General features: G+C 53.7%; 1 protein-coding gene across 1 annotated transcript in view; it reads right to left on the bottom strand.

The window, feature by feature from the left end:
* Window positions 1-11,718, bottom strand: part of WDR46 (WD repeat domain 46) — a 13,233-nt gene extending 1,515 nt beyond the window's left edge. The window contains exons 1-7 of the mRNA XM_038126310.1: window positions 11,682-11,718; window positions 11,489-11,569; window positions 9,463-9,575; window positions 7,691-7,778; window positions 5,837-5,898; window positions 1,761-1,865; window positions 32-235 (exon numbers count right to left, since the gene is read on the bottom strand). Of these exons, the coding sequence (XP_037982238.1) occupies window positions 32-235; window positions 1,761-1,865; window positions 5,837-5,898; window positions 7,691-7,778; window positions 9,463-9,575; window positions 11,489-11,569; window positions 11,682-11,711 (683 nt within the window). The 5' untranslated portion in view covers window positions 11,712-11,718. The remainder of the gene's footprint in view (window positions 1-31; window positions 236-1,760; window positions 1,866-5,836; window positions 5,899-7,690; window positions 7,779-9,462; window positions 9,576-11,488; window positions 11,570-11,681) is intronic.
* Between the last annotated feature and the right edge of the window lie 723 nt (window positions 11,719-12,441).

Here is a 12,441-nt window from a genome sequence, read left to right as displayed (position 1 = left end):
GCAAAAATCAGCCAAAAATGGGGATTTTTGCCCAAAATCGGCCGTTTTTCCCCCAAATTTTGGGATTTTCTCCCCAGCACTGACCACGGCAGCCAGCAGGAAGTGGTAGGGCAGGAATTCCATGCGCAGGATTCCCTGGAAGCCGCGCAGCACGTGGATCTCCAGCCCCTGGCTGTCGTAGACGTGCAGCCAGCGGCGCTGCGCCACCGCCAGCAGCGCCTCCGAGTGCAGCCACCTGCAGGGACACGGGGATTTTGGGGGGGAAAAAGGGGGATTTGGGGAAAAATGGGGGGTTTGGGGGGAAAATGGGGGTTTTAGGGGGAAAAATTGGGATTTTGGGGGGAAAATGGGGGGTTTCAGAGGAAAATAATAGGGATTTTATGGGAGGAAAAAGAGGGAATTTGGGGGGAAAAATGGGGGGTTTGGGGGGGAAAATGGGGGTTTGGGGGAAAAATGGGGATTTTAGGGGGAAAAATGGGGATTTTGGGGGGGAAAATGGGGATTTTGGGGGGGAAAATGGGGATTTTGGGGGGGAAAATGGGGGGTTTGGGGGAAAAAATGGGATTTAAGGGGGGAAAAATTGGGATTTTGGGGGGGGAAATGGGATTTAAGGGGGGGAAATGGGATTTAAGGGGGGAAAATGGGGGGTTTGGGGGGAAAACGGGGATTTTAGGGGGGAATTGGGGGTTTTAGGAGAGAAAAATGAGAATTTTTGGAGGAAAAAACGGGGATTTGAGGGGAAAATGGGGGGGTTGGGGGGGAAAATGGGGGTTTGGGGGGGGAAAATTGGGATTTTGGGGGGGAAATGGGGATTTTAGGGGAAAAATGGGGGTTTTAGGGGGAAAATGGGGATTTTTTGCGGGAAAATTGGGAGTTTTAGGGAAAAAATTGGGGTTTTCGGGGGAAAATAACAGGGATTTTATGGGAGGAAGAAGAGGGAATTTGGGGGAAAAATGGGGGTTTGGGGCGAAAAGAGAACTTTAGAACCAAAAATGGACCCAGAACCTCCCAGTCCATCCCAGTCCGTCCCAGTCCATTCCCAGTCCCTCCCAGTCCATTCCCAGCCCGTCCCAGTCCATCCCAGTCACTCCCAGTCCATCCCAGTCCCCCCCAGTCCATCCCAGTCACTCACAGTCACTCACAGTCCCTCCCAGTCCCTCCCAGTCCATTCCCAGTCCATCCCAGTCCATCCCAGTCCCTCCCAGTCCCTCCCAGTCCATTCCCAGTCCATCCCAGTCACTCCCAGTCCATTCCAGTCCATTCCCAGTCCCCCCCACTTTGTCCCAGTCCCCCCCAGTCCATCCCAGTCCATCCCAGTCCCTCCCAGTCCATTCCCAGTCCATCCCAGTCCCTCCCAGTGCTCCCAGTCCCTCCCAGTTCATTCCCAGTCCGTCCCAATCCCTCCCAGTCCCCCCCCAGTGCTCCCAGTCCATTCCCAGTCCGTCCCAATCTCCCCCAGTCCATTCCCAGTCCCCCCCAGTCTGTCCCAGTGCTCCCAGTTTGTCCCAGTGCTCCCAGTCCCTCCCAGTTCATTCCCAGTCCCACCCAGTTTGTCCCAGTGCTCCCAGTCCATTCCCAGTTGGTCCCAATCCCCCCCAGTCCCCCCCAGTCCCCCCCAGTCCCTCCCAGTCCATTCCCAGTCCCTCCCAGTCCATTCCCAGTCCCTCCCAGTCCCCCCCAGTCCATTCCCAGTCCCCCCCAGTCCATTCCCAGTGCCCCCCAGTCCATTCCCAGTCCCTCCCAGTCCGTCCCAGTCCCACCTGAGGTCCCGCAGGGGCTCCATGACGTTGAACTCGCTCAGGAGGCGCCGCTGGGCCCAGTCCAGGGCGGCCACGTGACCCCGGAGCCCGCCCAGTAACAGGTGCCTGCAAACTGGGAGTGACTGGGATGGACTGGGACAGACTGGGAGGGACTGGGACGGACTGGGACAAACCGGGAGGGACTGGGAATGGACTGGGAATGGACTGGGAGGGACTGGGAATGGACTGGGAGGGACTGGGAATGGACTGGGAGGGACTGGGAGGGACTGGGAGGGACTGGGACAAACTGGGAGGGACTGGGAGGGACTGGGACAAACTGGGATCAAACTGGGAGGGACTGGGAGGGACTGGGACAAACTGGGACAAACTGGGACAAACTGGGACAAACTGGGATCAAACTGGGAGGGACTGGGAGGGACTGGGAATGGACTGGGACAAACTGGGAGGGACTGGGACGGACTGGGAGCACTGGGAGCCCCAGTCCAGGGCGGCCACGTGACCCCGGAGCCCTCCCAGTAACAGGTGCCTGCAAACTGGGAGTGACTGGGACGGACTGGGAGGGACTGGGACGGACTGGGAGGGACTGGGACGGACTGGGACAGACTGGGACAGACTGGGACGGACTGGGAGCACTGGGATCAAACTGGGAGGGACTGGGAGGGACAAGGAGGGACTGGGACAAACTGGGATCAAACTGGGAGGGACTGGGAATGGACTGGGACAAACTGGGAGGGACTGGGATCAAACTGGGAGCACTGGGAGCCCCAGTCCAGGGCGGCCACGTGACCCCCGAGCCCTCCCAGCAACAGGTGCCTGCAAACTGGGAGTGACTGGGATGGACTGGGAGGGACTGGGAGGGACTGGGACGGACTGGGACGGACTGGGAGTGACTGGGAGGGACTGGGAATGGACTGGGAGGGACTGGGGGGGACTGGGGGGGACTGGGGGGGACTGGGAATGGACTGGGAGGGACTGGGAGCACTGGGAGCCCCAGTCCAGGGCGGCCACGTGACCCCGGAGCCCTCCCAGTAACAGGTGCCTGCAAACTGGGAGTGACTGGGACGGACTGGGACAGACTGGGAGGGACTGGGATGGAACTCGGATAAATTGGGAGGGACTGGGAGGGATTGGGATGGACTGGGGGGGACTGGGAGGGACTGGGAATGGACTGGGAGGGACTGGGACAAACTGGGAGGGACTGGGACGGACTGGGGGGGACTGGGAGGGACTGGGATGGACTGGGAGGGACTGGGAATGGACTGGGAGGGACTGGGAGGGACTGGGAGGGACTGGGATCAAACTGGGAGGGACTGGGATGGACTGGGAGGGACTGGTAATGGACTGGGATGGACTGGGAATGGACTGGGAGGGACTGGGATGGACTGGGAGAGAACTGGGATCAAACTGGGAGGGACTGGGAATGGTCTGGGAATGGACTGGGACAGACTGGGAGGGACTGGGAGGGACTGGGACGGACTGGGAGGGACTGGGATCAAACTGGGAGGGACTGGGATGGACTGGGACAGACTGGGAGGGACTGGGAATGGACTGGGACAAACTGGGATGGACTGGGATAAACTGGGATGGACTGGGATGAACTGGGAGGGACTGGGAGGGACTGGGAGGGAACTGGGCGGGACTCAGAGGGACTGGGATGGGCTTGGATGGGACTGGTTTATACTGGTCTGTACTGGTGCATACTGGTTTATACTGGTCTGTAGGGGTTTATACTGATCTGTAACAGTCTGTACTGGTTTATACTGGTCCGTACTGGTCCGTACTGGTCTGTATCAGTCTATACCTGCTTCTATGGGTCCATACTGGTCTGTACTGGTTTATACTGGTCTCTGTCAGTCTATACTGGTCCATACTGGTCTGTACTGGTGCTCACCTGCCAGTGCGGGTGTAGTCCATAGTGGTCTGTATCAGTCTGTACTGGTCTATACTGGTTCATACTGGTTTATACTGGTTTGTATCAGTCTATACTGGTCTGTATCAGTCTGTACTGGTCCATACTGGTTTATACTGGTCTATACTGGTTTGTACTGGTCTATACTGGTCCGTACTGGTTTATACTGGTCCGTACTGGTCCTCACCTGCCAGTGCGGGTGTAGTCCATACTGGTTTGTATCAGTCTGTACTGGTTTGTACTGGTTTGTACTGGTTTATACTGGTCTGTATCAGTCTGTACTGGTCCATACTGGTTCATACTGGTTTATACTGGTTTGTATCAGTCTATAGTGGTCTGTACCTATCCATACTGGTCCATACTGGTCCGTACTGGTCCTCACCTGCCGGTGCGGGTGTAGTCCATACCGGTCTGTATCAGTCTGTACTGGTTTATACTGGTTTGTACTGGTCCATACTGGTCTGTATCAGTCTGTACTGGTTTGTACTGGTTTATACTGGTCTGTATCAGTCTATATTGGTCTATGCTGGTCCATACTGGTTTGTACTGGTTTATACTGGTGCTCACCTGCCGGTGCGGGTGTAGTCCATACTGGTTTATACTGGTTTGTATCAGTCTATACTGGTCTGTATCAGTCTGTACTGGTCCATACTGGTCCATACTGGTCCATACTGGTGCTCACCTGCCGGTGCGGGTGTAGTCCATACTGGTCTGTATCAGTCTGTACTGGTTTGTACCGGTCTGTATCAGTCTGTACTGGTCTGTACCAGCCCATACTGGTTTATACTGGTTTATACTGGTTCTCACCTGCCGGTGCGGGTGTAGTCCATACTGGTCTGTATCAGTCTGTGCTGGTTTGTACTGGTCTGTATCAGTCTATACCGGTCTGTATCAGTCCATACTTGTCCGTACCGGTCTATACTGGCTTGTACTGGTCCATACTGGTGCTCACCTGCCGGTGCGGGTGTAGTCCATACTGGTATGTATCAGTCTGTACTGGTTTGTACTGGTCTGTATCAGTCTGTACTGGTTTATACTGGTCTATACTGGTCTATATCTATCCATACTGGTCTATACTGGTTTGTACTGGTCCATACTGGTTCTCACCTGCCGGTGCGGGTGTAGTCCATACTGGTTTGTACTGGTCTGTATCAGTCTATACTGGTCTGTATCTATCCATACTGGTCTATACTCTTCCATACTGGTCCGTACCGGTCCATACTGGTTTGTACTGGTTTGTACTGGTGCTCACCTGCCGGTGCGGGTGTAATCCATACTGGTCTGTATCAGTCTGTGCTGGTTTGTACTGGTTTATACTGGTCTGTATCAGTCTATAGTGGTCTGTATCTATCCATACTGGTCTATACTGGTTTATACTGGTCTGTATCAGTCTATAGCGGTCTGTATCTATCCATACTGGTCTATACTGGTTTATACTGGTCTGTATCAGTCTATAGTGGTCTGTATCTATCCATACTGGTCTATACTGGTTTATACTGGTTTGTACTGGTGCTCACCTGCCGGTGCGGGTGTAGTCCATACTGGTCTGTATCAGTCTGTACTGGTTTGTACTGGTCTGTATCAGTCTATACTGGTTTGTACCGGTCTGTATCAGTCTGTACTGGTCCGTACCGGTCCATACTGGTTTGTACTGGTTTATACTGGTGCTCACCTGCCGGTGCAGGTGTAGTCCATACTGGTCTGTATCAGTCTGTACTGGTTTGTACTGGTCTGTATCAGTCTGTACTGGTTTATACTGGTCTGTATCAGTCTATACTGGTGTGTATCAGTCCATACTGGTCCGTACCGGTCCATACTGGTTTGTACTGGTTTGTACTGGTGCTCACCTGCCGGTGTGGGTGTAGTCCATACTGGTCTGTATCAGTCTGTGCTGGTTTGTACTGGTTTATACTGGTTTATACTGGTCTGTATCAGTCTATAGTGGTCTGTATCTATCCATACTGGTCTATACTGGTTTATACTGGTTTGTACTGGTGCTCACCTGCCGGTGCGGGTGTAGTCCATACTGGTCTGTATCAGTCTGTACTGGTTTGTACTGGTCTGTATCAGTCTGTACTGGTCTGTATCTATCCATACTGGTCTATAGTGGTCTGTATCAGTCCATACTGGTCCATACTGGTTTATACTGGTCTGTACTGGTGCTCACCTGCCGGTGCGGGTGTAGTCCAGCCGGTAGGGCCCGAACTGCTCCAGGCGCAGCTCAAAGTGCTGCAGACCCAAACCCCCACGTTTCACCCCAAAAATCCCCCCAAATCCCGACTTCCCCCTAAAAATTCCCTTTTTCCCGCCAGAATTCCATCTTCTCCTCCCAAAACCCCTCATTTTCCCCCCAAAATCCCCATTTTTCCCCAAAATCCCCATTTTTTCCCCGAAAAATTCCCATTTCCTCCTCCCAAAATCCCCATTTTCCCCCAAAATCCTCATTTTCCCCCAAAAATTCCCATTTCCCCCCCCCAAAATCCCCATTTTCCCCCCAAAATCCCCATTTTTTTCCCCCAAACCCCCATTTTTTCTCCAAAAATCCCCATTTTCCTCCCTAAAATCCCCCTTTTTTCCCCCCAAAATCCCCTTTTTCTCTCCCCAAAAATCTCCATTTTTTCCCAAAACCTCTGGTTTTTCCCTAAAATCCCCATGTTTCCCCTCCAAAATTCCCTTTCCCCCCCAATTTCCCATTTTTTTCCCCCAAATTCCCATTTTCCCTCCCCAAAACCCCCATTTTCCCTCCCCAAACCCCCATTTTTTTCCCCAAACCCCTGTTTTCTCCCCCAAAACCTCCAATTTTCACCCCCAAAATCCCCATTTTTTTTCCCCCAAATCCCCATTTCCCCTCCTAAAATCCCCATTTTCCCACCCAAAATCCCCATTTTCCCCCCAAACCCCCATTTTTCCTCCCAAATTCCCATTTTTTTTCCCCCCAAAATCCCCATTTTTCCCCAAAATCCCCATTTTTTTCCCCCAAACCCCCATTTTTTCCCCCCAAACCCCCATTTTTTCCCCCTAAACCCCCAATTTTCCCCAAAATCCCCATTTTTATCCCTTAAACCCCCCATTTTTTCCCCTAAAATCCCCATTTTTTCCCCCCAAACCCCCATTTTTTCCCCCAAATCCCCATTTCTCCTCCCCAAATCCCCATTTTTATCCCTTAAAACCCCCATTTTTTCCCCAAAACCCACATTTTTTCCCCCAAATTCCCATTTTATCCCTTAAAACCCCCATTTTTTCCCCAAAATCCCCATTTTTTTCCCCCAACACTCCATTTTTTTCCCCCCAGAACCCCCATTTTTTCCCCCCAAACACCCCATTTTTTTCCCCCCAAACCCCCCATTTTCCCCAAAATCCCCATTTTTTACCCCTTAATACCCCCATTTTTCCCCCAAAATCCCCATTTTTTCCCCCCCAAAATCCCCATTTTCCCTCCCCACACCCCCATTTCCCCCCCAAACCCCAATTTTTTTCCCCCCAAACCCCCCATTTTCTCCCCCCAAATCCCCATTTTTTCCCGAAAACCCCCATTTTTCCCCCAAATTCCCATTTTATCCCTTAAAACCCCCATTCTTCCCCCTAAATCCCCATTTTCTCCCCCCCAAATCCCCATTTTTCCCCCAAAATCCCCATTTTCCCCTCCTAAAATCCCCATTTTCTCCCCATTTTTCCCCCAAAATCCCCATTTTATCCCTTAAAATCCCCATTTTTTCCCCCAAATTCCCATTTTATCCCTCAAAACCCCCAGTTTTCCCCCAAAATCCCCATTTTTCCCCCCAAACCCTCATTTTTTTCCCCCAAATCCCCATTTCCCCCCCTCAAAATTCCCTTTTTTTTCCCCCAAATTCCCATTTTATCCCCCCTAAAATCCCCATTTTCCCTCCCCAAATCCCCATTTTCTCCCCTAAAATCCCCATTTTCCCTCCCAAAACCCCCATTTTCCCCCCAACCCCCCATTTTTCCCCAAAATCCCCGTTTTCCCCCCCCCAAACCCCCATCTTTTCCCCCCGTGTCCCACCTTGGCGGCGCTGGCGATGTCCACGGCGTCGGCGATGTCGCGCTGCGAGATGCGCGCCGTGTCCTCGCCCGGCTCCGCCTCCAGGAACCTGCGGGGAACCCGCAACGTTCCCGAAACTTCCGGAAAATTCCACAGCCTTCCGGGAATTCGGGATCCTCGGGGCCGCTCCCCGTGGATTCGGGGCCGTTCCTGATGCACTTGGGCGGTTTTGGGGGGTGTTTGGGGGATTTTGGGGCTCCTCTGGGCCAGTCCCGATGGATTCGGGGCCGTTCCCGATGGATTCGGGGCCAATCCCGATGGATTCGGGGCCAATCCCGATGGATTCGGGGGTTTTTGGGGGATGTTTGGGGGATTTTTGGGCTCCTCTGGGCCAGTCCCGATGGATTCGGGGCCGTTCCCGATGGATTCGGGGGTTTTTGGGGGATTTTTGGGCTCCTTGGAGCCGTTCCCGATGGATTTGGAGCCATTCCTGATGGATTTGGGGCCGCTCCCGATGGATTCGAGGACGCTCCCGATGGATTCGGGGGTGTTTGGGGGCGTTTGGGGGATTTTTGGGTTCCCTTGGGCCATTCCCGCTGGATTTGGGGCCGTTCCCGATGGATTTGGGGCCGTTCCCGATGGATTTGGGGGTTTTTGGGGGATTTTTGGGCTCCTTGGAGCCGTTCCCGATGGATTTGGAGCCATTCCTGATGGATTTGGGGCCACTCCCGATGGATTCGGGGACGCTCCCGATGGATTCGGGGGTGTTTGGGGGCGTTTGGGGGATTTTTGGGCTCCTTGGGGCCGTTCCCGATGGATTCGGGGCCGCTCCCGATGGATTCGGGGCCGCTCCCGATGGATTTGGGGGTTTTTGGGGGATTTTTGGGCTCCTTGGAACCATTCCCAATGGATTCGGGGCCATTCCCGATGAAATTGGGGCCGTTCCTGATGGATTTTGGGCCAATCCTGATGGATTTGGGGGTTTTTGGGGGATTTTTGGGCTCCTTGGGGCCATTCCCAATGGATTTTGGGCGAATCCCGATGAATTTTGGGCCATTCCCGATGGATTAGGGGCCAATCCCGATGGATTTTGGGGGTTTTTGGGGAATTTCTGGGCCCCTTGGGGCCATTCCCGATGGATTCGGGGCCATTCCCGATGGATTTTAGGCCAATCCCGATGGATTTTGGGGGGTTTTAGGGGCATTTGGGGGATTTTCAGGCTCCTTTGGGCCATTCCTGATGGATTTTGGGGCTTTTGGGGGATTTTCAGGCTCCTTTGGGCCATTCCTGATGGATTTTGGGCCATTCCCAATGGATTTTGGAGGTTTTGGGGGTTTTTTGGACTCCTTTGGGCCATTCCTGATGGATTTTGGGTTTTTTTGGGGAGTTTTGGGGAGAGTTTGGGGGATTTGGGGCTCCTTTGGGCCATTCCTGATGGATTTTGGGGTTTTTGGGGAGGTTCTGAGGGACTTTTGGGCTCCTTTGGGACATTCCCAATGGATTTGGGGTTTCTGGGGGGTTTTGGAGGATTTTTGGGCTCCTTTGGGCCATTCCTGATGGATTTTGGGGTTTTTGGGGAGGTTCTGAGGGACTTTTGGGCTCCTTTGGGACATTCCCAATGGATTTGGGGTTTCTGGGGGGGTTTTGGAGGCTTTTTGGGCTCCTTTGGCCATTCCCGATGGATTTTGGGGGATTTTTGGGCTCCTTTCTGCCATTCCCGATGGATTTTGGGCCATTCCCGAAATCCGTGGGGATTTTTGGGGGATTTTTGGGGGGTTTTTGGGGTTCCTCACCCCGGCTCCTCGGGCAGGAGCGGTTCCCATCTCGCCGCTTTTTCCGCCGCCGAATTTTCCCGAATTCCCAAATTTTTCAGGTGCCAGCGGAGCCGGGGGGCGACGGCGCGGGGCTGGGGGAGGGCAGAAACGAGGGGTCACCCCCAAAATTCCACCCAAACACCCCCAAATCCCAACAATTCCATCCAAATTCCAACAATTCCACCCAAATTCCAACAATTCCACCCAAATTCCTTCAAATTCCACCCAAATTCCAACAATTCCACCCAAATTCCACCCCCCAGAAAACCCAAATCTCCTCCAGGACCCCTCAAAATCCCCCCCGGATCCCAAATCCCCTCAGAAACCCCCAAAATCCCCTCAGGATCCCCCAAATCTCCTCAGGGATCGCACAAATCCCCTCAGGATCCCCCAAAATCCTCTCAGAAACCCCAGATTCCCTCAGGGATCCCATAAATCCCCCCTAGTTCCCACAAAATCCCCTCAGAAACCCCCAAAATCCCCTCAGGATCCCCCAGATCTCCTCAGGGATCGCACAAATCCCCTCAGGATCCCCCAAAATCCCCACAGGATCCCCAGATTCCCTCAGGGATAGCACAAATCCCCCCTTTTCCTCAAAAAATCCCCTCAGGATCCCCCAAATCCCCTCAGAACTTCTCCAGATCCCTTCAGGGTCGCCCAAATCCCCTCAGGAACCCCACAAATCCCCCTAGTTCCCACAAAATCCCCTCAGAAACCGCCAAAATCCCCTCAGGATCTCCCAAATCTCCTCTGGGATCCCCCAAATCCCCTCAGAACTTCTCCAGATCCCTTCAGGGTCCCCCAAATCCCTCAGGAACCCCACAAATCCCCCCTATTTCCCACAAAATCTCCTCAGAAACACCCAAAATCCCCTCAGGATCCCCCAAATCTCCTTAGAACCCCCCAAATCCCCCCAAATCCCCTCAGGATCTCCCCAAATCTCCTTAGAATCCCCAGATTCCCTCAGGGATCCCATAAATCCTCCTATTTCCCACAAAAATCTCCTCAGAAACCCCCAAAATCCCCTCAGGATCCCCAAATCTCCTTAGAACCCCCTAAATTCCCCCAAATTACCTCAGGATCTCCCCAAATCCCCTCAGGGATCCCATAAATCCCCTCAGGATCCCCCAAATCTCCTCAGAACCCCAAAAATTCCCTCAGGATCTCCCCAAATCCCCTCAGGGATCCCATAAATCCCCTCAGGATCTTCCCAAATCACCTCAGGAACCTCTCAAATCCCCCCTATTTCCCACAAAATCTCCTCAGGAACCCCCAAAATCCCCTCAGGATCCCCCAAATCCCCTCAGAACCCCCCAAATTCCCCCAAATTACCTCAGGGATCCCATAAATCCCCTCAGGATCCCCCAAATCTCCTCAGGGACCCCATAAATCCCCCCTATTTCCCACAAAATCCCCTCATATACCCCTCAGGATCCCCCAAATCCCCTCAGAACCCCCTAAATCCCCCCAAATCGCCTCAGGATTCCCCAGATCCCCTCAGGATCCCCATAAATCCCCCCTATTTCCCATAAAATCCCCTCAGAAACCCCTAAATTCCCTCAGAGCCCCTCACAAATTCCCCTAATTTCTCCAAAAAATCCACTCAGGTTCCCCCAGATCCCCTCAGAACCCCCCAAGTCCCCCCTATTTCCCAAAAATCCCCTCATTTCCCTACAAACCCCCTCAGGATCCCCCAAATCTCCTCAGGATGCCCCATACCCCTTCAGGGACCCCTTTAATTTCCTCAGGACCCCCCCAAATCCCCTCATTTCCCACAAAATCCCCTCCGAACCCCTCAAACCCCCTCAGGACCCCCAAATCCCCTCAGGGTCCCGCAAGTCCCCTCAGAACCCCCCAAATCCACCCTATTTCCCACAAAATCCCCCTCATCTCCCTCCAAATCCCCTCAGGACTCCCCAAATCCCCTCACGACCCCCCAGTTCTCCTCATATCCCCCCAAAATCCCCTCAGGACCCCTCACGACTCCCCCTCTCCCCGCTTTTACCGCTTTCTCCTCGCTGCCCCGCAGGAACCGCTTCACTCTGGCCCGCGGCACCGGCGCCGGCCCGGGGAACGGGTCCGTCCTCTGCGGGAGAAGCAGCAATGAGGCCGGGACACCCCAAAAACCCCACCGGGACCCCCAAAAACCCCACCGGGACCCCCAAATTTGGGGGATTTCATTTCTTCCCCTCACGCACCCCGGACACGCCGCCCGCCATCGCCACCATGCGGAGATGCCACGCCCACTTCCCGGCGCGGAGCCAATCGAATTGAAGCGCGGGCAAAGCGTGGCCAATCAGAGCGAAGCGGCGCGGGAAAGGAGTGAGGGCGGAAGCGCCATCTTGGTGCAGGGCAAGACGCTCCTTGACTTAAATGCGGCCGCCATCTTTGTTATGGGCGGCGCCATCTTTGTCGAGGGCGCCGCCATCTTGCGTGAGGGCGGGTAGCGCCGACGCGTCCTCCGCCATCTTTGTTGAGGGCAAATCTCCGTACGGCACTTCCGGGTCCGTTTTCCCAAATTTTTGGGCGTCCCAAAGTCCGCGCAAATTCCCCCAAATTCCAACAATTCCACCCAAATTCCCCCATTTCCCCCCAAATTTCTTCCAGGAACCCCCAAATTCCCCCCTTTTTTCCCCCCAAGACGCGATTCCCCTTCCCAAAATCCTCATTTTTACTCTGAAATGAACTTTTAGCCCCAAAATATCCACATTTATTCCCCCCAAATCCGCTTTTTTCCCCCCAGAAAAATCTGGTTTTAGTCCCCAGAGTTCCACGCGGATTTCTTTTTTTATTTTTTTCTTGAAATTTTTGTTTATTCCCCAAACTTCTGCTTTCATTTCCCCCAAAATTCAGGTTAACTCCCTACAAAGCCACTCCCACCCCCAAACCCCCTTCCCGTTCCCAAAAACGCCTCTTGAATTCCCAAAACCCCCATTTTTAATCCCAAAAAAACTTCAC

This window comes from Motacilla alba, unplaced genomic scaffold, assembly GCF_015832195.1.
Source record: "Motacilla alba alba isolate MOTALB_02 unplaced genomic scaffold, Motacilla_alba_V1.0_pri HiC_scaffold_34, whole genome shotgun sequence".
Lineage (NCBI taxonomy): Eukaryota > Metazoa > Chordata > Aves > Passeriformes > Motacillidae > Motacilla > Motacilla alba.
Note: the sequence above shows the minus strand (reverse complement) of the source record. Positions and strands in the feature narration are given on the sequence as shown.